Source organism: Trachurus trachurus (genome assembly GCF_905171665.1).
Source record: "Trachurus trachurus genome assembly, chromosome: 1".
Taxonomy (NCBI): domain Eukaryota; kingdom Metazoa; phylum Chordata; class Actinopteri; order Carangiformes; family Carangidae; genus Trachurus; species Trachurus trachurus.
Window position 1 is genome coordinate 40587065 of NC_139891.1, and position 26763 is coordinate 40613827.

A 26763-nucleotide genomic window follows, 5' to 3' on the forward strand; every position below is an offset into this window, starting at 1 on the left:
GTCTTGGTGTTTGTAAAAGTGTTTGGTGTCTTGTAAATTTGTTTTCTGAAATGTAAATTTGTTTCAGATATTGTAAAAGTGTTTTGGTCTTTGTAAAAGTGTTATGTTATTTGTCATTTTGTTTTCTGAAATGTAAATTTGTTTTGCAATTTGTAAATTTGTTTTCTGAAATGTAACTTTGTTTTAAGACTTGTAGTTTTGTTTTCTGAAATGTAAATTTGTTTCAGAATTTGTAAAAGTGTTTTATGTTTTGTAATGTTGATTTGCACCTCCAGGCCACAGTATTCAGTCAGTCAGTGAGAGGCTTTTATTGTGAAGGCGGCTGCAGAGACTTCCGGTGCTGCTGCGCTACCTGCGGTCACCTTGACGACGCGCTCTCGGTCGGTCGGTCGCGCGGTGGTCCTTTCATCTTCCTCTCCTTCCTCCAGTCGGCATGACAACGGGGAACGGCTGACGGGCGCGAGGAGGAGGATGGCCGCAGCAGCAGCAGCAGCAGAAGAAGAAGATGATGCAGAGTAACGGGACCACCGGGAGTAACGGGACCACCGGGAGTAACGGGACCACCGGGAGTAACGGGTCTGGGACCGGGACTCGAACCGGGACCGGGTCTGGCTCGGTCCGGGTCCAGCAGCGCGCGCGGCCGGCCATGGCCACGGTGACGGTGTCTGCGGTGAGCCTCGCGCTCAGCGTGCTCGCGCTGCTGCTGCTCGTGACCGCGCTCTCCACCGACCACTGGTACCGCACGGACACGCGCAGGCACAAGGACAACTGCGACCGGACCGGGTCCGAGTCCAACGACCAGAAGAACCGCGAGATGCCCATCTACCACCTCCCGCTGCTGGACACCGGGAGCACCGGGGGCGGCGCGAGCCACCGCGACGTCGCGCGCATGAAGCCGGTGCACGTGGGCAGCCGCGAGCACGAGCTGCTGGAAAACTGGAGAGCGATTCTAGGGATGGGAATCCTCGAGACGGACTGCGGCCGCCCGCTGTTCTCCTCCCACTCTGGGCTGTGGAGGAAGTGTTACTGCACCGGGATGGACCCGGACATAGACAAGCTGATAGATAGAGGTACTAATACACACTCTAATACACACTCTATATACTAATACACACTCTATATACTCTACACATTATACTACATAAACACCTATAGGACACACACAGCTGTTCTCCTCCCACTCTGGACTCTGGAGGAAGTGTTACTGCACCGGGATGGACCCGGACATAGACAAGCTCATAGACAGAGGTACTAATACACACTGTATGTACTTATACACACTATATATACTCTATATATACACATTATACTCTATATATACACATAAACACACATAAACACACATAAACACACACACAGCTGTTCTCCTCCCACTCTGGACTCTGGAGGAAGTGTTACTGCACCGGGATGGACCCGGACATAGACAAGCTCATAGACAGAGGTACTAATACATATATATAAATATATATAAATACATACATATACACACATATATATACTATATGCACATATAAACACAGAGAACACACACCAGGGCTCTCTGTGTGTATATATATACTATACACAACACACAGAGAACACACACCAGGACCAGGACATCTACAAGCTCATCCACCAAGGTACAGGCTCCAGATACACACTGTATATATAAACAGTGTGTAATATACACACAGTGTTGACCATGACATCATCAGTGTTGACCATGACATCATCAGTATTGACCATGACATCATCAGTGTGCTACTGCATCGGTGGATGTTCCAACACACTAACACACCTGTCTAGGCCGTTACACACTAACACACAGAGCCTCTATTTATACAACCTATCAACACTAATAATACACTAACACACACACACACACACACACACTGTTTATCATGACATCATCATTACTGCATCGGTGGAGGTACCAACATACTAGTACACCTGTCTAGGTGTTTACACAGAACTAATGTACTCACATATTAACTCATAGAAATATCTATAGGCTACATACAATAATATAATACATAATAATACATACATCTAATACATAGAACCTGTACTAATACATAGAACCTGCAGTAAACCATAGAACGTGTTGGAACCTCGACCAGAACAAGAACCTGCTCCTGTCGTTACAACAAACTAAAATGTCAGTTTAAATATTAAAATAGCTTGTATACATGATTATCATGCAATTAACAGACTTAGTTGATATAACAAAGTGTGTTTATAAATGACTGAATGAATGGCCACCTTACTGACTGCACCTTTAAAATGATTTAATACATGAATATGTGACTAAATGACTGAATGAATGTCCACCTTACTGACTGCACCTTTAAAATGATTTGATACATGAATATGTGACTAAATGACTGAATGAATGGCCACCTCACTCACTGCACCTTTAAAATGATTTAATACATGAATATGTGACTAAATGACTGACTGAATGAATGTCCACCTCACTGACTGCACCTTTAAAATGATTTGATACATGAATATGTGACTAAATGACTGAATGAATGGCCACCTCACTCACTGCACCTTTAAAATGATTTAATACATGAATATGTGACTACACCAGTGTGTTATTTGAACAGCTCGGTACTGAATTAAGTACTAAGCTATTCAAATAACACACTGGTGTAGTCATAGTAGTATACTAGGCTTAGTTTAATATAATAAAAACTGTATAAATGTCTTTAGCAGCAGGAACCCTGCTGCTAAAGACATTTATACAGTTTTTATTATATTAAACTGGGACACATGTACGCCCGAGTACATGTACGCCCGAGTACCTGTTTAAATACTACCACATAGAACCTGTATAATAGGGTAGAACGGGGTAAGTTGCCCCCCCTTAAGAACATGTCCATTTATGTCCAAATATAAATAATTTGAATGTCAACATAATAATATTATATATTATGTACACAAGAAGTATGACTAAGTGAACACATTTAGAGGATAATCAAATCACACCAGACTACAACTTTGTTATTATCCACCACCAACGACGCTGGGTGTCGCCATGACACTCCATTCATTACATTTTAGATTAACGTTAGCTGTTAGCTGTTAGCCGTTAGCAGTGTCTTAAATAACTCAATAAACGCTCCATGAAAAAACTATTTTCTCCAGCGGATATCTGAGTTCCAACATGACTGAGCTAACTGGAGTAGTTTCATGTCGTGTCCCACAACGGGAGGGTTTTAACAGCTGACGTCCTGCTGTTAGCTTAGCTGCTGCTGTTAGCTGTCAGCAGCAGCTAAGCTAACGGCTACGATAACCATGACTAATTACAAAAACGTGCACACAGAAGTGGTGGTGTTTGTTCAATAATTCGTTTTCTAGTCTTAACATCAGATTTAGTCAAAACGGTTTTGGCAGCCCGGAGCCCCCACATGTGGTACCTACACCGGTGGCTAACGCTACCAGTTAGCCGCTAACGCTACCAGTTAGCCACTCGCGCAACTGGTGGCTAACGCTACCAGTTAGCCGCTAACACTACCAGTTAGCCGCTCGCTAGAACTGGTGGCTAACGCTACCAGTTAGCCACTAACGCTACCAGTTAGCCGCTAACGCTACCAGTTAGCCGCTCGCTAGAACTGGTGGCTAACGCTACCAGTTAGCCACTCGCGCAACTGGTGGCTAACGCTACCAGTTAGCCGCTCGCTAGAACTGGTGGTTAAGGCTACCAGTTAGCCACTTGCGCAACTGGTGGCTAACGCTACCAGTTAGCCGCTCGCTAGAACTGGTGGCTAACGCTACCAGTTAGCCGCTCGCTAGAACTGGTGACTAACGCTACCAGTTAGCCGCTCGCTAGAATGCTACTACGGAGTGAAACGGAAGTTGATAACCGACTTCCGTTGTGGTGTGACGCAATGGATCATGGGAAAATAAAATGGTGGATAAAACAAAATGTAAAATCTTGAAAAGGGGCATCTTACCCCAGGGCCTGGGGAAGACGCCCCCCCTACTGGGGGAAGATGCCCCCCCGGGCGTCTACACACACACACACACGTACACACACGTGCACACACACACGCACGCACGCATGTGTACTGTGTACAGTACACAGGCTACAGTTTGTGTAGAATCCAGCTAGCTTAATGCTATTAGCGTGACATAACGTCAGCTAAGAAGCTTTTTAAACTGGTAATAATAAATGTTTACCGCTAATTAGCTGTTAGAGACCTGTCTCACCTGTCTCACCTGTCTCTACCTGTCTCTACCTGTCTCACCTGTCTCACCAGGTATCGCTGACCGTTGCACGCCCATCAAGTACCACTTCTCTCAGCCAATCAGACTGAGGAACATCCCTCTGAACCTGACCAGGACCATCCAGCAGGACGAGTGGCACCTGCTGCGTGAGCGCACACACACACACACACACACACACACACACACACACACACACACACACACACACGCACACACGCACGCACACAGACGCACATCCTTGTGATGCTATCTTTGTGAAGACACTCATTGACATAATGTATTCCCTAGCCCCTAACACTAACCTTAACCATCCAAAACAAATGCCTAAACTTAACCATCACTCTAAACCTAATATAAACCTAATTATAACCTAAACTTAACCATTACTCTAAACCTCATTTAAACCTAATTATAACCTAAACTTAACCATTACTCTAAACCTCATTTAAACCTAATTATAACCTAAACTTAACCGTCACTCTAAACCTCATTTAAACCTAATTATAACCTAAACTTAACCATTACTCTAAACCTCATTTAAACCTAATTATAACCTAAACTTAACCGTCACTCTAAACCTAATTTAAACCTAATTATAACCTAAACTTAACCATCACTCTAAACCTAATTTAAACCTAATTATAACCTAAACTTAACCATTACTCTAAACCTCATTTAAACCTAATTATAACCTAAACTTAACCATTACTCTAAACCTCATTTAAACCTAATTATAACCTAAACTTAACCATTACTCTAAACCTCATTTAAACCTAATTATAACCTAAACTTAACCATTACTCTAAACCTCATTTAAACCTAATTATAACCTAAACTTAACCATTACTCTAAACCTCATTTAAACCTAATTATAACCTAAACTTAACCGTCACTCTAAACCTCATTTAAACCTAATTATAACCTAAACTTAACCATTACTCTAAACCTCATTTAAACCTAATTATAACCTAAACTTAACCGTCACTCTAAACCTAATTTAAACCTAATTATAACCTAAACTTAACCATTACTCTAAACCTCATTTAAACCTAATTATAACCTAAACTTAACCATCACTCTAAACCTAATTTAAACCTAATTATAACCTAAACTTAACCATTACTCTAAACCTAATTTAAACCTAATTATAACCTAAACTTAACCATTACTCTAAACCTAATTTAAACCTAATTATAACCTAAACTTAACCATTACTCTAAACCTAATTTAAACCTAATTATAACCTAAACTTAACCGTCACTCTAAACCTCATTTAAACCTAATTATAACCTAAACTTAACCATCACTCTAAACCTAATTTAAACCTAATTATAACCTAAACTTAACCGTCACTCTAAACCTCATTTAAACCTAATTATAACCTAAACTTAACCATCACTCTAAACCTAATTTAAACCTAATTATAACCTAAACTTAACCATCACTCTAAACCTAATTTAAACCTAATTATAACCTAAACTTAACCATTACTCTAAACCTAATTTAAACCTAATTATAACCTAAACTTAACCATTACTCTAAACCTAATTTAAACCTAATTATAACCTAAACTTAACCATTACTCTAAACCTAATTTAAACCTAATTATAACCTAAACTTAACCGTTACTCTAAACCTAATTTAAACCTAATTATAACCTAAACTTAACCGTCACTCTAAACCTAATTTAAACCTAATTATAACCTAAACTTAACCGTCACTCTAAACCTAATTTAAACCTAATTATAACCTAAACTTAACCATCACTCTAAACCTAATTTAAACCTAATTATAACCTAAACTTAACCATTACTCTAGACCTAATTTAAACCTAATTATAACCTAACGTCTTAACCCTCAAACAGCCCTTGGAAAAAGTGAGGACCGGCCAAAATGTCCTCAGTCTGTTGTTTAAAAACTCTTTCCGGTCCTCACAACGTAGCATGTACAAGAACACACACACACACACACACACAATCAGCAGAGTCTCTTCCTACTTGTCATAGAAACACGCCATGACAGTTTTATGTAACAATATGGAGGGACAGTGGGGAGGTTACCATGGTAACACAGTCTGTGCCTCCTCATTAACGATGCTCATTACAAACTGCTTTGTGTGTGTGTGTGTCTCCCTGTGTGTGTCTCTCTGTGTGTGTCTCTAGACCTGCGGCGCATCACGGCGGGCTTCCTGGGCATGGCGGCGGCCGTGCTGCTGTGCGGCAGCATCGTGGCCTCGGTCGGGTTCTTCTGGGAGGAAAGTCTGACGCAGCACGTTTCTGGACTGTTGTTCCTTATGGCAGGTAGTTAATGGGAGGACTGGATGGCAGACTGGTTCATAGGAAGAGAGGGCAGACCAGCTTAATGGGAGGACTGGATGGCAGACTGGTTCATGGGAAGAGAGGGCAGACCAGCTTAATGGGAGGACTGGATGGCAGACTGGTTCATAGGAAGAGAGAGCAGACCAGCTTAATGGGAGGACTGGATGGCAGACTGGTTCATAGGAAGAGAGGGCAGACCAGCTTAATGGGAGGACTGGATGGCAGACTGGTTCATAGGAAGAGAGGACAGACCAGCTTAATGGGAGGACTGGATGGCAGACTGGTTCATAGGAAGAGAGGACAGACCAGCTTAATGGGAGGACTGGATGGCAGACTGGTTCATAGGAAGAGAGGACAGACCAGTTTAATGGGAGGACTGGATGGCAGACTGGTTCATAGGAAGAGATGGCAGACCAGCTTAATGGGAGGACTGGATGGCAGACTGGTTCATAGGAAGAGAGGACAGACCAGCTTAATGGGAGGACTGGATGGCAGACTGGTTCATAGGAAGAGATGGCAGACCAGCTTAATGGGAGGACTGGATGGCAGACTGGTTCATAGGAAGAGATGGCAGACCAGCTTAATGGGAGGACTGGATGGCAGACTGGTTCATAGGAAGAGAGGACAGACCAGCTTAATGGGAGGACTGGATGGCAGACTGGTTCATAGGAAGAGAGGACAGACCAGCTTAATGGGAGGACTGGATGGCAGACTGGTTCATAGGAAGAGATGGCAGACCAGCTTAATGGGAGGACTGGATGGCAGACTGGTTCATAGGAAGAGATGGCAGACCAGCTTAATGGGAGGACTGGATGGCAGACTGGTTCATAGGAAGAGAGGACAGACCAGCTTAATGGGAGGACTGGATGGCAGACTGGTTCATAGGAAGAGATGGCAGACCAGCTTAATGGGAGGACTGGATGGCAGACTGGTTCATAGGAAGAGATGGCAGACCAGCTTAATGGAGGACTGGATGGCAGACTGGTTCATAGGAAGAGAGGGCAGACCAGCTTAATGGGAGGACTGGATGGCAGACTGGTCCATCCGGTCTGTGATCCGGTCTGATCCGGTCTGATCTGTGTGCTCTGTTGCAGGGATCTTCTGCACCATCTCTCTGTGCACCTTCGCCGCCAGCGTGACCTACGACCTCTCCCGGAAGCCGCCCTTCATCTACGGTCTCCCTGACGACGTCGACCACGGCTACGGTTGGTCCATCTACTGCGCCTGGGCGAGCCTCGCTCTGACTGTGGCGTCCGGCGCCATCGCCACCGCCTTCCCCTTCCTGGGCGCCGCCGGGGCGCTGAAGTCCAAGACCGCCCGCCAGTCCTCCGTCTGAGGGGGCGGGGCCTAGACGATTGGAGGCGGAGCTTGGTCGTTTGGAGGCGGAGCTTAGACGGTTGGAGGCGGAGCGTCTTCAGATGGTCTTGGTCCGGGTGTCTCTCAGACACACACACACACACAGTCAGTACGTTTACAAACACAGTGTTGCTATGGTTACGGCTGGATGAGGCCATTTCGCCATTTCATTGGACGATAACAGTCATTGGCGCCCTCTGTTTGAACCGTTGGGCTCGTCGGCATCGAACCTGGTCCTGGTCGACTCGTCTCCGGCCAAACAGCCAATGAACAAGCTCCTAGCGGCTAACTGCTAGCGGCTAACTGCTAGCAGCTAACTGCTAGCAGCTAACTGCTAGCATGCGAGGCAGTTTCTTCTTCTTTCTGTTTTATAAATACTTGTTGTTGGACTTCCTGTTTGTGGTGCTGGGCAGGAGGCGAGTGCATCGAACCGGACTCACAGCGTCTTGTAAACGTACTGACTGAGACCCGCTGGTCCAAACCTGCAGATCCAGATCCGTAGACCCTTAGAACATCAGTCCTGGTCCTGGTCCTGGTCCTGGTCTGTAGTCCTGGTCCTGGTCCTGGTCTCTGGTCCTGGTCCTGGTCCTGGACCTGGACCGGGACCAGAGTGGCAGCAGGTTTGGACCCAGTTCACATGTAAATAAAACTGGTTTTGGTTCCGTGTTTTGTCCAAATGAGGCGTTCTGGACCAGAACCAGTGGTCCAGCTGAGTCCTGGTCCACTGTCAGTCTTCAGTTGTCTTCAGTTCAGTCTCACTTCAGCAGGCTGATACCCCCTGATACCCCCTGATACCCTGTGATACCCCCTGATACCCTGTGATACTCTTTATACCCTCTGATACCCCACACTGTAATTTAACCCTTCCTCCATGATATCCGTGATGCCTTCTGAAATCCTGATACCCCCCCATGCCCCTCCTCTACCGGCTGATACCCCATCATGCCCCTCCCTCAGCCTCTAATACCCCGATACTTAAAGGGATACACCAACATTTATTGTTTCATGTCTTGCCTCACTCCCGAGTCCATGACCAGCAGATAGACACCATCCTTTCCACTGTGCGTGCAGTAACAAGGGAGATAGAGCCGTATCGCCGTAATTAGCTTAGCTCAAACGCTGGAAGTGTATAGGTAGTGTTAGCCTGCCTCCACCTAAAGTCTCTAATTAGCTTAGCTCAAACACTGGAAGTGTATAGGTAGTGTTAGCCTGCCTCCACCTAAAGTCGCTAATTAGCTTAGCTCAAACACTGGAAGTGTAGTGTTAGCCTGCCTCCACCTAAAGTCTCTAATTAGCTTAGCTCAAACACTGGAAGTGTATGGGTAGCGTTAGCCTGCCTCCCACCTAAAGTCGCTAATTAGCTTAGCTCAAACGCTGGAAGTGTATAAGTAGTGTTAGCCTGCCTCCACCTAAAGTCGCTAATTAGCTTAGTAAATATATCACTTTATCCACATTTCAAACATGTTTAGGTGAGAAAGTAGCCGTTTAGATCAGCAGTGTGTCGTTAATTTGTCTAAATACCAGCTGTTTACAATTTTGTTGGGACGAATTCGGCGCTACTCAAGCTAGCCTAGACCAACGCACTTCCGGTTACTTTCACAAAATAAAACACCCGTTGCCCTTTACATACAGAAAACCATGACGATAGAATTTGTGCTTTTACTTTGAAATAGGAAGCTAAGCTACCCTCGATGTAGTAGACTTTAGGTAGGATGCAGGCTAACACAACCTATACACTTCCAGCGTTTGAGCTAAGCTAATTAGCGACTTTAGGTGGAGGCAGGCTAACACTACCTATACACTTCCAGTGTTTGAGCTAAGCTAATTATGGCGATACGGCTCTATCTCCCTTGTTACTGCACGCACAGTTGAAAGGATGGTGTCTACCTGCTGGTCATGGACTCGGGAGTGAGGCAAGACACGTAAAAAAAAAAGTTGGCGTATCCCTTTAATTAAAACAGGTTCTGGTCCTGTACTGGGGTAAAATCTGGTTTCAGTTCCTCTTTGCTGCGACGTCATTTTAATCGTTTCTGTGACGAACAGAAACTTCAGGTGAAATGTCAATAATCATCATCGATACTCAACTGATTCACCGATCAATAATAATATTAATGATAATAATAGTGTGTGTTGACTGAGTAGTTGTGTCAGACAAGGATATACCCCATGATACCCCATAATACCCCCCCCCCCCACCCCGACCTCAGGTACATCATGAACCCTCTGCTGGACGTTTTCTGTCGGCTTCTCATCTTCAGCTGTAAATAATCAATAAACATTATAATGGTGACGATGATTGTTTCATTGTTTTATTTGGTTTATTCCATTAGGGGTCGACATATTGTTTCATTGTTTTATTTGGTTTATTCCATTAGGGGTCGACATATTGTTTCATTGTTTTATTTGGTTTATTCCATTAGGGGTCGACATATTGTTTCATTGTTTTATTTGGTTTATTCCGTTAGCGGTCGACATATTGTTTCATTGTTTTATTTGGTTTATTCCGTTAGCGGTCGACATATAGCTAATGTAGCCTACATTACATCACAACAGCGAAGTACAATCATGAGATATAACAATGCTTCAAAGTCTTACCAATTCATACTTTATGAATTGAATTGAACTGAATTAACTTTATTAATCCCCCAAGGAGGGAAATGTATTTGTCCCAGCACCACACAACAATAAAAGGCAAATGCACAATTTAAAAATAGACCGATAAATACTCTAGACACACACACAACAACCATTCATTAAAAATATGGTCAGCTAGAATGCACAGGTCTGGAGGCTACATATGTGTTATAAACTCATTCTATTTGATCATTTCCTATATCTTTATATTTAATATCCATTATCTATCTATCTATCTATCTATCTATCTATCTATCTATCTATCTATCTATCTATCTATCTATCTATCTATCTATCTATCCATCTATCCATCCATCCATCCATCCATCCATCCATCCATCCATCTATTATGGTCTGTATTTCCTGTTATTTGACCCTACCTCTCTGGATGGAGGTGCTCTCATCATGTAAACAGCGTCAGTTCCTCCGGCGGCCGCTGGGGGCGCTGCTGACGTCGCTCTGACGTCGCTGACGTCGCTCTGCCACGCACCGTCTCGTGTGACCCCGCCCACCGGGAAGCCCCGCCCACCTACGTCAGCGCTGCCCACCACTGCGCATGCCCCGTGGCTCCACAGTCTACGGTACTAGAAAGCTTTGAAGACGTCCAGTCTTATGGAAAAGATCATGGTCCATATTGCTAGATAAAATCTCTACTGTTTTTGTTTTGTTTTGTTTTGTTTTTCAATTTTTTGCATATATTTATTTTCTGGCTCTTTATTGTTCATAATCATCCTTCTGGATATGCATCTGGATGCATTGTATTTTTCATTTTTATTCATTTTATTTATTTATTTATTATTTCATTTTCTTATTTTTGTCAAGCTCTGCTATATGTATTATGCACTCTCTGTACTTTAGTGTTGTTTCATGTTTGTATAATGTCATGTTTGTATGTTTCACATTTGATAATAAAGTTTGTAAAAAAACAAAAAAAAAAAACAGTCTACGGTACTGCGCATGCTCAGTGGCTCCACAGTGAAGTCTACGGTACTGCGCATGCTCAGTGGCTCCACAGTCTACGGTACCGCACAGCGGACTCAACATCAGCCGAACCCCGCTCCCCGCTCCCCTTGGCCGGCTCAGCTCTGTCCGCAGGCCGGGCTCGGAGCTCCTGATCCGGGCGCAGTCCGGAGCAAAGAGCCGCTGTTCAGGAGGCTCCGCAGGGCGGGGAGAGAGACAAGCAACAAGCCGCCAGAGAGGCTCCACAGGACGGGAAGAGAGTGAAGCAACAAGCCGCCAGAGAGGCTCCACAGGACGGGGAGGAGAGAAGCAACAAGCCGCCAGAGAGGCTCCACAGGACGGGGAGGAGAGGCTCCAAGCCGCCAGAGAGGCTCCACAGGACGGGGAGAGAGTGAAGCAACAAGCCGCCAGAGAGGCTTCAAGCTGCCGCAGAGGAGAGAAGCAACAAGCCGCTAGAGAGGCTCCGCAGAGCGGGGAGAGAGTGAAGCAACAAGCCGCCGCAGAGGAGAGGCTCTGTGGCCCGCGGAGCAGCACCGACAGGCCGGGCAGCAGCACCGACAGGCCGGGCAGCAGCTCCCCGTGTGTCCGCTCCCAGCGCCGGTCACAGCGGACAGCAGCTCCGGTCCAAGCTAACCGCTGCTAGCAGGCTAACAGGCTAACCATAGACTGTATATGAGGCTAACCACTGCTAGCAGGCTAACAGGCTAACCATAGACTGTATATGAGGCTACAGGCTAACCATAGACTGTATATGAGGCTAACCACTGCTAGCAGGCTAACAGGCTAACCATAGACTGTATATGAGGCTAACCACTGCTAGCAGGCTAACAGGCTAACCATAGACTGTATATGAGGCTAACAGGCTAACCATAGACTATTATATGAGGCTACAGGCTAACCATAGACTGTATATGAGGCTAACCACTGCTAGCAGGCTAACAGGCTAACCATAGACTGTATATGAGGCTAACAGGCTAACCATAGACTGTATATGAGGCTAACCACTGCTAGCAGGCTAACAGGCTAACCATAGACTGTATATGAGGCTAACAGGCTACAGGCTAACCATAGACTGTATATGAGGCTAACAGGCTACAGGCTAACCATAGACTGTCTATGAGGCTAACAGGCTACAGGCTAACCATAGACTGTATATGAGGCTAACAGGCTACAAGCTAACCATAGACTGTATATGAGGCTACAGGCTAACCATAGACTGTATATGAGGCTACAGGCTAATCATAGACTGTATATGAGGCTAACCGCTGCTAGCAGGCTAACAGGCTAACCATAGACTGTATGAGGCTAGCAGGCTAACCATAGACTGTATATGACAGAGACGCTCTAATATTGAGAACATAGAGCCTAGAAGGACTTTGGTATATGGGGCTAACAGGCTAACCATAGACTGTATATGAGGCTAACCGCTGCTAACAGGCTAACCATAGACTGTATATGAGGCTAACAGGCTAACCATAGACTGTATATGAGGGTAATAGGCTATAGGCTAACCATAGACTGTGTGAGGCTACAGGCTAACCATAGACTGTATATGAGGCTAATAGGCTAACCATAGACTGTATATGAGGCTAGAAGGCTAACAGGCTAACCATAGACTTTATACAAGGCTAACAGGCTACATGCTAACCATAGACTGTATATGAGGCTAACAGGCTAGCAGGCTAACAGGCTACAGCCAGCTCAGCACCTCCGCTCCCCGTTCTGCTCCAGTCCCGGTTCGATCCCCGGCCACCATGCCGCCGTGGGCCCGGTGAACCAAGCCCCCCCCCGGACAGACACCGAGCTGCTAGCGGCGGAGCTAACGGCTAGCTGCGGAGCTAACGGAGCAAACGGAGCTAACAGCTAGCGGCGGAACATCTGACCGCAGCTGGCCGACGATGGTCGCGGTGACAGCGGCCGCTCTCCGCCTCTCCCTCCCCGGCCGCTCCACGTCCATGTGAACTGGTCCATCAGGCGGTTGGTCCTGGTCCCGGTCCTGGTCCTGGTCTCTAGTCCTGGTCCTGGTCCTGGTCCTGGTCTCTAGTCCTGGTCCTGGTCCTGGTCTCTAGTCCTGGTCCTGGTCCAGACCCCTAGCAGCAGCAGCAGCGATGCAGGCGATGCAGCTGCAGTACGACTTCTTCAACGAGGAGAACTCACCGAAATGGAGAGGCCTGCTGGTTCCCTCACTGGAGAAGGTACACAACCACACACACACACACACACACACACACACACACACACACACACACACACACACACACACAACTTGATGTGTGTGTGTCACTCGGATCAATAACTGATATTGGGGATCGGAGGTCAACGAGGTCGAGGTTCACCTGTTGCCAGGCAATTTTATTTGTATAGCCCGTTTTTACAAACAGTTTGGTGGTTCATGGGAAGGGAGGGCAGACCAGCTTAATGGGAGGACTGGATGGCAGACTGGTTCATGGGAAGGGAGGGCAGACCAGCTTAATGGGAGGACTGGATGGCAGACTGGTCCATTGGAAGAGAGGACAGACCAGCTTAATGGGAGGACTGGATGGCAGACTGGTTCATAGAAAGAGAGGGCAGACCAGCTTAATGGGAGGACTGGATGGCAGACTGGTTCATAGAAAGAGAGGGCAGACCAGCTTAATGGGAGGACTGGATGGCAGACTGGTTCATAGGAAGAGAGGACAGACCAGCTTAATGGGAGGACTGGATGGCAGACTGGTTCATAGGAAGAGAGGGCAGACCAGCTTAATGGGAGGACTGGATGGCAGACTGGTTCATAGAAAGAGAGGGCAGACCAGCTTAATGGGAGGACTGGATGGCAGACTGGTTCATAGGAAGAGAGGACAGACCAGCTTAATGGGAGGACTGGAGGGCAGACTGGTTCATAGGAAGAGAGGACAGACCAGCTTAATGGGAGGACTGGATGGCAGACTGGTTCATAGGAAGAGAGGACAGACCAGCTTAATGGGAGGACTGGATGGCAGACTGGTTCATGGGAAGAGAGGACAGACCAGCTTAATGGGAGGACTGGATGGCAGACTGGTTCATAGGAAGAGAGGGCAGACCAGCTTAATGGGAGGACTGGATGGCAGACTGGTTCATGGAGGACAGACCAGCTTAATGGGAGGACTGGATGGCAGACTGGTTCATAGGAAGAGAGGACAGACCAGCTTAATGGGAGGACTGGATGGCAGACTGGTTCATAGGAAGAGAGGACAGACCAGCTTAATGGGAGGACTGGATGGCAGACTGGTTCATGGGAAGAGAGGGCAGACCAGCTTAATGGGAGGACTGGATGGCAGACTGGTTCATAGGAAGAGAGGACAGACCAGCTTAATGGGAGGACTGGATGGCAGACTGGTTCATAGGAAGAGAGGGCAGACCAGCTTAATGGGAGGACTGGATGGCAGACTGGTTCATAGGAAGAGAGGGCAGACCAGCTTAATGGGAGGACTGGATGGCAGACTGGTTCATAGGAAGAGAGGACAGACCAGCTTAATGGGAGGACTGGATGGCAGACTGGTGCACCCTAACCTGGTGTCTCTATGTCTCTAACAGGTGTTGAACCAGGTGCACCCTAACCTGGTGTCCCAGCAGGAGGCGCTGCAGTACATCGAGGAGCTGATTCTGCTGCTGCTCAGCATGTTGTGTCAGGCTCAGCCGCGCACCGTGCAGGACGTGGAGGTGAAGCACACACACACACAGACACGCACGCACGCACGCAGATCAATAACCAGATAATATAGACACAAAGCGTATCCATAGAAACATTTACATCGATCGATATCGATATTTATCGACCTATATTTAAAGGGATAGTTGCCCATCGCCATAACCCCTATAGTCATAGCAGTAGGTTCGTTACCTTTAATTGTCGGTGCAAGCTATTTTTAGAACGGCGGAGCAGAGCCGTGAGCTGCTCAGAGCTACGCTACGGAGGCTCATTATGGGATTTCTTGGTTTCCCTCATCAAACTCATCACATACACAATCCAACAACTCCACAACGCTCTGGTGGACAAGTTGTGAGCTGCACATTCACCACGCTATGAGATAATAACACAACGTTACCACACAGAGTTGTTTTAGAGGGAAATTCATGTAAAACCGCTGATGCGCGTTGCCTTCAGGGACAGTTTTTCATCATCAGTCTCTGTATTTCCCTCTAAAACAACTCTGTACGGCCCAGGCCTCGCGGACGGTGTTCAGGGTTTACTGGAGGACTCTGTATCTGCTGTATAGAACTAAACTACGTAGAGCGGAGGGAAGTCCAGACTGTAGCTGATGACATCACTGTGAGGCTGCCGTGTGATTGGTCCGATCTGTCTCTTGTTTCCAGCTGCAGGAGGCTGCAGTGACACAACCAGGTGCTGTCGGCTAAAACGCCACAACGCTGGCGTTTTACCACACTGACCCCCCCCCCCCCCCCCCCCCCCGACCTCTAACCCCCCAGCCCTTGACCCTCTGACCTTTGACCTTTGACCCCTCACTGCTCCTCAGCCTCAGGTGGTGTGTCCTCGTCTGGTGACGTGTTGAGTCGGTTCATCGCCGACCGCCACAGCATGCGCCTAGTGATGTCACCGTTATAGATGTTATGCATCAATACATTTCACAACACTATGAATGTGTAATATCAAATACAGAATATAATTACTAGGGGTGTGACCAGATCTCCTGCCACGACTTAAAAACATCCTAGAGGAAATACTGCACATAATATTGTTTGCACTTGAAAAAAATAAAGTTTTTTTTTAGTTTCAATTTGTGGAAGAAGAAGTTTATTAAAAGCTCATGCTTACGTCATGCATGTAAAGAGTTATAATAAAACATTTCAAAATGCATGTGCAACTCGGTTAAATAAAAGTCTGTTGGTCCAGTCAGAGATTTTGTCATTGTAGTCTTGTCTCGTCTCGATCTCGTGAACCCGATATCGTGTCTCGTCTCGTGAGATGAGTGTATCGTCACACCCCTAATAATTACATTACTAATCTCTTAAAGGGATAGTATCATTTTTTTAAAGTGGGGTTGTATGATCTACAAATAGCCCCTAAGTACTTTAATTGCAGTAGAAGACTCTCTGCACTCCTCCCGTTAGCAACGCCAGCCCATAATAGCCCTGCCCAGAGATTTACAACATACAACATAAAATTATATTATAGCGAACAATGGAACTGTGTATTTTTTTTCAGGTTAAACCTCTTTTAGGCCGTGAAAATAGGCCGTTTCTTTGGGTCTGTTCACAACACTGTATGTTGTAAATCTCTGGACAGGGCTATTATGGGCTGGCGTTGCTAACGGGAGGAGTGCAGAGAGTCTTCTACTGCAATTAAAGTACTTAGGGGCTATTTGGAGATCATACAACCACACTTTAAAAAAATGATACTATCCCTTTAATATAGGACCAGTTATTAATCCCCCCGGGGGAAAAGTTTGAAATTAAATTCCTGTCCTTTAAGTGTTACGTAAATGGACCAGTATCTGTGCCTTCTCCTTTACTTCTGTGCACATCTGCAGATGTAGTTGCAACATAATCTTTTTTTGGAAAGTGACGGTATTTAGGAATCTTAACGATCAATTACTTGTGGCATTTAATACCGCGATTAATTGTGAAAACAGGTGTAACGGTGACGTCCCTAGAAGCGGCTGTGTCCCGTTTCTACTGTAGATCTCCTGTGTGATGTCAGAGCACAGGCTGCAGCTGATTGGCTGCAGCGAGAGCACGTGGATGTGATGGTCACAGGTGGTGAACGGTGTGATTGCAGCCGTCCAATCAGAGCAGAGGACAGGTGTGACTCTCCTTCTCCCCTCAGGAACGAGTCCAGAAGAGTTTTCCTCATCCCATCGACAAGTGGGCGATCGCCGACGCTCAGGCCGCCATCGAGAAGAGGAAGAGGAGAAACCCGCTGGCGCTGCCGGTGGACAAGATACACCCGCTGCTGAAGGTAGGCCCCGCCTCCTCTGTAAGCTCCGCCCCCTTAGGCCCCACCCCCTCCGCTGGCCACGCCCCTTAGGCCCCGCCCCCTTAGGCCCCACCCCCTCCGCTGGCCCCGCCCCTTAGGCCCCGCCCCCTTAGGCCCCACCTCCTCCCGGCAAGTAGTGACCGGTGTAGCTACTTAATAAATGAAGTAGTGACCGGTGTCTGCTGATCTGCTTTCCAATGATTTTTTTTTTTCTTTTTTGTGTTCCGAAAACCCTGAAGTTGGACGAGAGTGGCACTTCTCCTCAATATTAGAAATTCTCTGGTAGTTTTTTTTTTTTTTTTCATAACTTTATTGAAAATTGTGCAAAACAATACAATTCAACACGACAACAAATATTGTCGCCAGGGGGTTACATGCATAAAGGCATTTTTTACAGATTGCATTATAAAAATATGTTGTAGAGAGCACATAGGTTCAAGGTCTTGATAGCTTTTGTGTTATTAGATTTTTCAATGGTTTTAATATACTGCTTGACTTCGTGTGTTTCCCATGATGCCTTGCTGACTGATTTCCCATGATGCCGTGTGTTTCCCATGATGCCGTGTGTTTCCCATGATGCCTTGCTGTGCTGACTGCGTCTCCCATGATGCCTTGCTGACTGTGTTTCCCATGATGCCGTGTGTTTCCCATGATGCCTTGCAGGAGGTGCTGGGCTACAAGGTGGACCACCAGGTGTCTGTCTACATGGTGGCGGTGCTGGAGTACATCTCTGCTGACATCCTGAAGCTGGCTGGGAACTACGTCAGGAACATCCGTCACTACGAGATCTCCCAGCAGGACATCACCGTGGCCATGTGTGCAGACAAGGTACTACACAACTACACTACACAACTACTACACAACTTCACTACTACACTACACAACCACTACACTACACTACAGAACAACACTACAACACTACAACACAGCTACGTCAGGAACATCCGTCACTACGAGATCTCCCAGCAGGACATCACCGTGGCCATGTGTGCTGACAAGGTACTACACAACTACTACTACACAACTACTACACAACTACACTACACAACAAGCCGGTGCATATTCTCATTTGTCCAGGTCATACTATTTCAAAGGAGGTTAAATGTAAAGCAACTGGACTTAGTTATTTGTCTAGAAGACGTTTCACCTTCATCAGTTCATGTAGCATCTGACCAGGCTGGGACTGGTCCAACTATCTGGTGTGGAGACTAGAGATCTTTCGCCATGACACCCAAAGAGCGCCTAGTCTACCTATAGTGGATTTGATTACAGCTACAGAATCTGCTATAAGGAAAAACAACTTAACCAGCTAAGGTTAAAAGTGTCAGCGGCGGTGGCCGAGGCTAAGGTCCCCCCCTCTAACCTCACCTTTGAGGAGAGGAAAGCAGTGACGGCTTTGAGCAAAGACCAAAACATCACAGTCCTCCCAGCAGACAAGGGTAGATGCTCAGTTGTGCTCAATACAACTGACTACCAGGCTAAGATATCTGCACTACTCAGCAACTCTAACACTTATGAAACTCTGAAACGAGACCCGACCAGTGGCGATAAAAAGAAGGTGATAGAATGTCTACAACAATTACAAAAAGAAGGGGTCATTGACAAAACACAATACTACCGGCTTTACCCCCAGGATTCAATCCCATCCCAAAATCCAAGAAGCCTCTTGGATGAGAGGTGAAAAGGTACACGACTACACAACACATCAACCACTACAACAACAAAAACACCCACAACACAACAACAGCAACACTACACAGAGTCGTATACTGCAAAAACTCTACATCTTTCCAAGAATATTTGTCTTATTTCTTGTCAAAATGTCTCATTTCTAGTCAAAACTAATCTCTTTCCACTTAAAATAAGACTCATCACCTAAAAATTAACTTGTTTTTAGATCATTTTCACTTGTTTCAAACTAATTTTCACTTGAAATAAGTAGAAAAATCTGCCAGTGAAAGCAAGTTTTTTGTGCTTGTAATAAGAAAGAAAAACTTGCTCCACTATCAGATTTTTCTACTTATTTCAAGTGAAAATCTGCTTGAAAGAAGTAAAAAGTGTCTAAAAACAAGCTGCTTTTTAATGTGATGAGTCTTACTTTGAGTAGAAAAAAGACAAATATTCTTGGTAAGATTTTGTAGATCTTTCCATTGTGTATCATGAGATCTGCCACATGGTGTCGTTGTGTGTGTGTGAATGAATGAATGAAAATGTGTTTATTTCAGTCAGGTCATTCAAAGTTAAAAGTCCAACAGAAAACATCAGTTCAACTAGAAAAGAGCCAAACTGAAAAGGAATAGGATGAAGCTATCACTTATCTTCACCTACTTACCCTTCTTACATGATCAACTTCATCAGATCACATCATTCAAAACATCAAACAGAAATCACATCCTTTTGCACAAAATCCCAAACATAATTCCATAATAGTGTCAGCTACGTCAACCACATCTCTCATATTTATCAAATACCTTATTCTGAAACAAACGTTTGAATTCATACATTGACTGGCACATCTTCAAATCGTCATCAAGTGCATTCCATATATTTACAGCCCTTACAGAAATACATTGATCTTTTATTTTTGGGGGGGGAAAATTCATTTTATTGAACATTTTCAAAATTATAACAGTCAGATACAGTATGTAGCAAATCCAGAGTATATTCCACAACAATGATCTCAAAGGTCCTTGTTAGGTCTTAACATTTCAGCCAGTTGCACTCTGAGTTCCCAGCTACTTTAACACTTTGTCAAACTTTGCTGTAAAAAGGTCATTCTGACTGGTTAATTTGAAATCTTAGTCTTTCCAGAGAAATATAGTTTGATATCAAAGACATTCATCATTCATCTCTAACCCATTTGGTCATAACAGCCTTTCAGCCCAACAGAAGCAAAAAGTGTACAGTGTTCTTATGTGATCTTATTGATTCAGGGATAAATCCCAATAAACACAATATTGGTAATAGGCTGTAGTTGCTGTTTAATTATCACACTAACCTCAGAACATACAGTTTGCCAAAACCGTTGAATCTTTTCACATTCCCAGAGGCAGTGGAATCTTGTCCCTAAGATAGTCTTACATTTGGGCAATTTGGAGAGGCCCCTGCTGTATATTTACTATACATATATGGAGATATATAAACATTTTGTAAGATATTATATTGCATTTCTCTGAATCTGTTACATATGGATATTTTCGAAGGTAAAAGTAAGATTTCTTCTCATACATTGATCTTTTATTTTAGTCCTGGACTTTGTTTTTTCAATCATACGTTTCCCTCGGAGCTCATATCTACATTCCCTTTTTTTTTTAAACATGTTCACAATTTTACAAGGTAACAAGTTGTTATACACTTTGTACATTATCAATGCTGTTTTATAGTCCACTAAGTCCATACATTGTCTGTGTGTGACCTGTGTGTAGGTGCTGATGGACATGTTCCACCAGGACGAGGAGGACATCAGCGGTTTCCCTCTGATGGACGAGGAGCCGTCGACCAATGAGGAGCAGAGTTACTACGAGCTGGTTCGTAGCTTCATGGCCGACGGCCGTCAGTACCTGAGGCAGCTCAACCTGCTGATCAAGGTGTTCAGAGAGCCCTTCACCTCCAGCCCCATGCTCTTCTCTCACCACGTAGGTACCCTTTACCTTCAGCCCCATGCTCTACTCACACCACGTAGGTACCGTTCACCTTCAGCCCCATGCTCTACTCACACCACGTAGGTACCGTTCACCTTCAGCCCCATGCTCTACTCACACCACGTAGGTACCCTTTACCTTCAGCCCCATGCTCTACTCACACCACGTAGGTACCCTTTACCTCCAGCCCCATGCTCTACTCACACCACGTAGGTACCCTTCACCTCCAGCCCCATGCTCTACTCACACCACGTAGGTACCGTTCACCTTCAGCCCCATGCTCTACTCTCACCACGTAGGTACCGTTCACCTTCAGCCCCATGCTCTACTCACACCACGTAGGTACCGTTCACCTTCAGCCCAATGCTCTACTCACACCACGTAGGTACCGTTCACCTCCAGCCCCATGCTCTACTCACACCACGTAGGTACCGTTCACCTTCAGCCCCATGCTCTACTCACACCACGTAGGTACCGTTCACCTTCAGCCCCATGCTCTACTCACACCACGTAGGTACCCTTCACCTTCAGCCCCATGCTCTACTCACACCACGTAGGTACCCTTTACCTCCAGCCCCATGCTCTACTCACACCACGTAGGTACCCTTTACCTTCAGCCCCATGCTCTTCTCTCACCACGTAGGTACCCTTTACCTTCAGCCCCATGCTCTTCTCTCACCACGTAGGTACCCTTCACCTTCAGCCCCATGCTCTACTCACACCACGTAGGTACCCTTTACCTCCAGCCCCATGCTCTACTCACACCACGTAGGTACCCTTCACCTCCAGCCCCATGCTCTACTCACACCACGTAGGTACCCTTTACCTTCAGCCCTATGATCTACTCACACCACGTAGGTACCCTTTACCTTCAGCCCTATGCTCTACTCACACCACGTAGATACCCTTTACCTCCAGCCCCATGCTCTACTCACACCACGTAGGTACCGTTCACCTTCAGCCCCATGCTCTTCTCTCACCACGTAGGTACCCTTTACCTTCAGCCCCATGCTCTACTCACACCACGTAGGTACCCTTTACCTCCAGCCCCATGCTCTTCTCTCACCACGTAGGTACCCTTTACCTTCAGCCCCATGCTCTACTCACACCACGTAGGTACCGTTCACCTTCAGCCCCATGCTCTTCTCACACCACGTAGGTACCGTTCACCTTCAGCCCCATGCTCTTCTCACACCACGTAGGTACCGTTCACCTTCAGCCCCATGCTCTTCTCTCACCACGTAGGTACCCTTTACCTTCAGCCCCATGCTCTACTCACACCACGTAGGTACCCTTTACCTTCAGCCCCATGCTCTACTCACACCACGTAGGTACCCTTTACCTTCAGCTCTATGATCTACTCACACCACGTAGGTACCCTTTACCTTCAGCCCCATGCTCTACTCACACCACGTAGGTACCCTTTACCTTCAGCCCCATGCTCTTCTCTCACCACGTAGGTACCCTTCACCTTCAGCCCCATGCTCTACTCACACCACGTAGATACCCTTTACCTTCAGCCCCATGCTCTACTCACACCACGTAGGTACCGTTCACCTTCAGCCCCATGCTCTACTCTCACCACGTAGGTACCCTTCACCTTCAGCCCCATGCTCTTCTCTCACCACGTAGGTACCGTTCACCTTCAGCCCCATGCTCTACTCACACCACGTAGGTACCGTTCACCTCCAGCCCCATGCTCTACTCACACCACGTAGGTACCCTTCACCTCCAGCCCCATGCTCTTCTCACACCACGTAGGTACCACACTGTCCACCAGCTCAACGCCCTGTTTGATTGATTGAAAACTTTATTGAACAAGACATTAGACAAGTCAAAGATATTCAATATATGGAAAGATACTCCATGAGAGGCTGCTCCAATGATAGAAAAAGTTCCACTTCCTGTCTCTCTAAATGGGTAGGTACCACGCTGTCACCAGCTCAATGCTCTGCTCCCATCCACTGTCTCTTATATGAATGAATGAATGAATGAATGAATGTTTTATTTCGATCACAGCATCAAAATTTCAACAAAACAAATTCAAGGTAGTAACAAATACTATATAGCTGGTGGAAAAGGGTTGCGGCTGAAACAAAGCTCATAGCTGCCGCACCCTCGTTTCTCATTTCATTATAAAAACCATAAGCAGTCTAATGCATACACACACACACACATATACACACATACACACATATACCTACACAGTACGTCCCCCACCGATCATCCTATATCCACAAACCTTCACAACTCAAAAACAAAACAGGTGTAAATTTCCTAGGTTACATTACACAACCCATAATAATCCTCAACTACAAACACATGCTAAAAAACAGTCAGAAACAAACAAAAAAACTTCATGTTTGTTGCTAAATTAAGTTAATTATTTCCCTTTGTTGCTCTCAACATTTTCAATTATATACTTTTCAAGAATGTTATTTTTAAACATTGTTTTTAAATGGGCAACATTTTTACTATCTTAAATATCTTATGGTAAGCTATTCCAAAGTTTCACTCCACGGACAGATATAAATGGAAGGAAAGCCTGAGATATATCAACACTCAACGCTCCCTAAATGCTAGACACTGTCTGATCCAGTTTAACATTCTGCATAGGCTGCATTACTCAAGAATTAATCAAAATTACATAGAATATTCCCAGAAATATCACCCATCTGTGAAAAATGTAACCAAGCGGAGGCAAATCTACTTCACAGCTACACACTCTGTCCCAAACTAGAACATTTCTGGACAGCAGTGTTTTCATTTTTCTTTTATCCTATGGTCTCCTCTGTGTTGTACTTTTTTTTCTAATTTTTCTCCCATCTATTGTTTTTTTCATTTATTTACTTATTCATAGGACACCTTTGTCACTTGTATTACAAAATATTGAAGCACTGCATAAACCAAAGATGGATGTATTATATTTGATATACTGAGCGGTCTGCTTGGTCCCCCGTCAGGACGTGGACAGCATCTTCAGCCGGATCGTGGACATCCACGAGGTGACGGTGAAGCTGCTCGGCCTCATCGAGGACACGGTGGAGATGACGGACGAAGGAAGTCCTCATCCTCTGGTGGGAAGCTGCTTCGAGGACCTGGCTGAGGTTCGTTCACCTCAACACTCAAACAGGAAATGTAAAAGTGCTACGAAATGTTGACGTATGGCGAAAAGCCCAAAATGGCGTACACCCAAAATATTTACACCCTTTTCAGATCTATCAAACTGTGCGTAATCACAACTCTAAACCACAACTTCCATTGATAAATCACACCGGACCCAAGAAAAGTGCAGATGTGAACACGCCTCATATCCCGCCCTCTACACGCCCAAACACAAAAAAGCGAGATACACGGAAATATGAGACAATAAATTATCCTGCATTGAACGACAATAAAAATAAAGAACTCTCAAATCTGAATGAATCTCGTATTTAATCTGCCCCTTTATCCCAGAAAACCCTTTTTTTATGATGATGCCACAAACAATGTAAAGCAGAGTTTCCACTACCAGTTACCATGACTTTGACCCCCTCAAAGTCATGGTGGTCTCGGTCTCGGTCTCTGCTCGTCAGCTCCAAACTCACTCGTTCACCTCGTTACCTCAGGTGACAGAATAACAAGTCAGTCATGTCAGTAGATCCGTGTGGCTGCTGCCAGTCTGTTTTTAAACTTAACGGCTTTGATTCCTGTCGGACGTCACACTAGTGTGTAAAAGCAAAGAAGCTAAAAATAATAAATTAATAAAATCCGAGTAGAACCGTGTCGAGCCGTGTTGCGCTAGTAGGAAAGGACCATAATAATCCACAATGATGATTATCTATCTGTCTGTCTGTCTGTCCATCTATCTATCTATTATGGTCTGTATTTCCTCTAACAGGAGTTGGCCTTTGACCCCTATGAGACGTACTCTCAGGACATCCTGCGCTCCGGTTTCCATCAACACTTCCTGAGTCAGGTGTCTAAACCTGGAGCTGCCTTCCACCTGCAGGTAAGCCCCTCCCCCTCTCTAAGCCCCACCCCTCTGTAAGCCCCGCCCCCTCTGTAAGCCCCCCCCCCTGTAAGCCCCGCCTAGAGCTCTGTAAAAGAGAGTAAGGACAGCATTGGTCCAATGGCAGCGCCTCCTGGTGGAGGAATATGGGTTTTGCAAAAGAACTGACATCTCTGCATTGTTGGTGAATGAGCAGTGTGGTGTTTTCAATCATTTAAGGACATTTATAGATCACCCACGTTAATAGCATCATTGAGGATCCTTTACAGATAAACATTAACACATAGGAGAGTAAAAACAAAACAGTTGTCTACATGAATGTTTCAATCTACATTTTGTAATAAACTAATTATAAGTATAATCTGATATGACCAAGACACCTAAAAACAAAAACACGGCCGTTTTCATCAATTTACCAGCAAGTGGGCAACACACATACATTGGAGTGAATGGGTTTTCTGGGCGCTGTTGCAATACCCATATCCTGCCACTAGGGGCGCAAAACCCTTAAACCCTTAAACCCTCAAACCCTCAAACCCTTAAACCCTTAAACCCTTAAACCCTTAAACCCTTAAACCCTTACACCCTTAAACCCTAAAGCCTTACCACGGGAGTCAATGGTGGTGTTGTTACTCTCTTTTACAGTGCTCTAGCCCCACCCCCTCTCTAAGCCCCGCCCCCTCTGTAAGTGATGATGATGATGATGATGAAGCTGTGTCTCTGTCTGTGTGTGTCCAGTCCATCTGTGAAGGTTTTAAAGAGGCAGTTCAGTACGTTCTGCCCCGACTGCTGCTCACCCCCGTTTACCACTGTCTGCACCTGTTTGAGATGCTCAAGGTGAGAACTACACCTGTACTCCACCTGTACTCCACCTGTACTACACCTGTACTACACCTGTACTACACCTGTACTACACCTGTACACACTAGGGCCCGACCGATTTATCGGCGAGCAGATTAAATTGGCCGATTATAGCCTGTTTGAGAATAATCGGTAATCGGCCAAAACTCGCCGATTGTCACCGATATTTTCAGAAATAAAATGCAGGAAATAAGACTTGGTTTTACTTTGAAAAGATCCCCGACATGAGGCTGTTTATCCTGTAGAGGGCGCCGTGTATCCAACTGCATCCACTATCCACTAACCACCAGCACAGCAGAGTGACTGACACACTCTGCATAGTCACTCACTCTCACACATCACACAGCTTATCAACAACTTAACTTAACTGTCTCAAAACCAGTGTTGCTGCTGCCTTTCTTTTTCTCTTTTTTTTTTTTTGCCCGCAGTTGCGTTGTGAATTAATTAATTAACGCTTGTGACTCCGGCCGTGTTGGGTCCGAGATTCAACAAGCCGGTCCTGGTCTTGGACCGGTCCAGTCCTGGTCTTGGTCCGGTCCAGTCCTGGTCTTGGTCCGGTCCAGTCCTGGTCTTGGTCCGGTCCTGGTCTTGGTCCGGTCCAGTCCTGGTCTTGGTCCAGTCCGGTCCTGGTCCAGTGCTGGTCCGGTCCTGGTCTTGGTCTTTCCTCCAGCAGCTTTAAGCTCCTTTGTCCCTCTGGAGTTAAATCTCCTCAAATTCCTCCAGTCATGTTCTGCAGATTATTACAGGCCTGGTGGAGGGAGGAGGAAGGGGGATGGGGGTCTGTGGACCAGTGTGGCGGTTTTACAGCTCACCTGTCCCACCTGCAGTCTGGTC

At 45.7% G+C, this 26763-nt stretch overlaps 2 protein-coding genes across 2 annotated transcripts in view; both read left to right on the top strand.

The window, feature by feature from the left end:
* Positions 1-551: 551 nt before the first annotated feature.
* Positions 552-7869, top strand: tmem178a (transmembrane protein 178a; the record flags this gene model as incomplete). Its single annotated transcript, XM_083971096.1, has 4 exons — positions 552-1070; positions 4248-4361; positions 6378-6515; positions 7628-7869. The coding sequence occupies exons 1-4, from the start codon at positions 647-649 to the stop codon at positions 7867-7869; spliced, it is 918 nt and encodes a 305-aa protein (XP_083827222.1). The 5' UTR covers positions 552-646.
* Positions 7870-12637: 4768 nt separating this feature from the next.
* Positions 12638-26763, top strand: part of sos1 (son of sevenless homolog 1) — a 45173-nt gene continuing 31047 nt past the window's right edge. Inside the window, exons 1-8 of the mRNA XM_083969881.1 lie at positions 12638-13678; positions 15036-15161; positions 17287-17418; positions 18100-18264; positions 20862-21071; positions 24041-24184; positions 24958-25068; positions 25807-25905. Coding sequence (XP_083826007.1) covers positions 13592-13678; positions 15036-15161; positions 17287-17418; positions 18100-18264; positions 20862-21071; positions 24041-24184; positions 24958-25068; positions 25807-25905 — 1074 coding nt within the window. The 5' untranslated portion in view covers positions 12638-13591. The remainder of the gene's footprint in view (positions 13679-15035; positions 15162-17286; positions 17419-18099; positions 18265-20861; positions 21072-24040; positions 24185-24957; positions 25069-25806; positions 25906-26763) is intronic.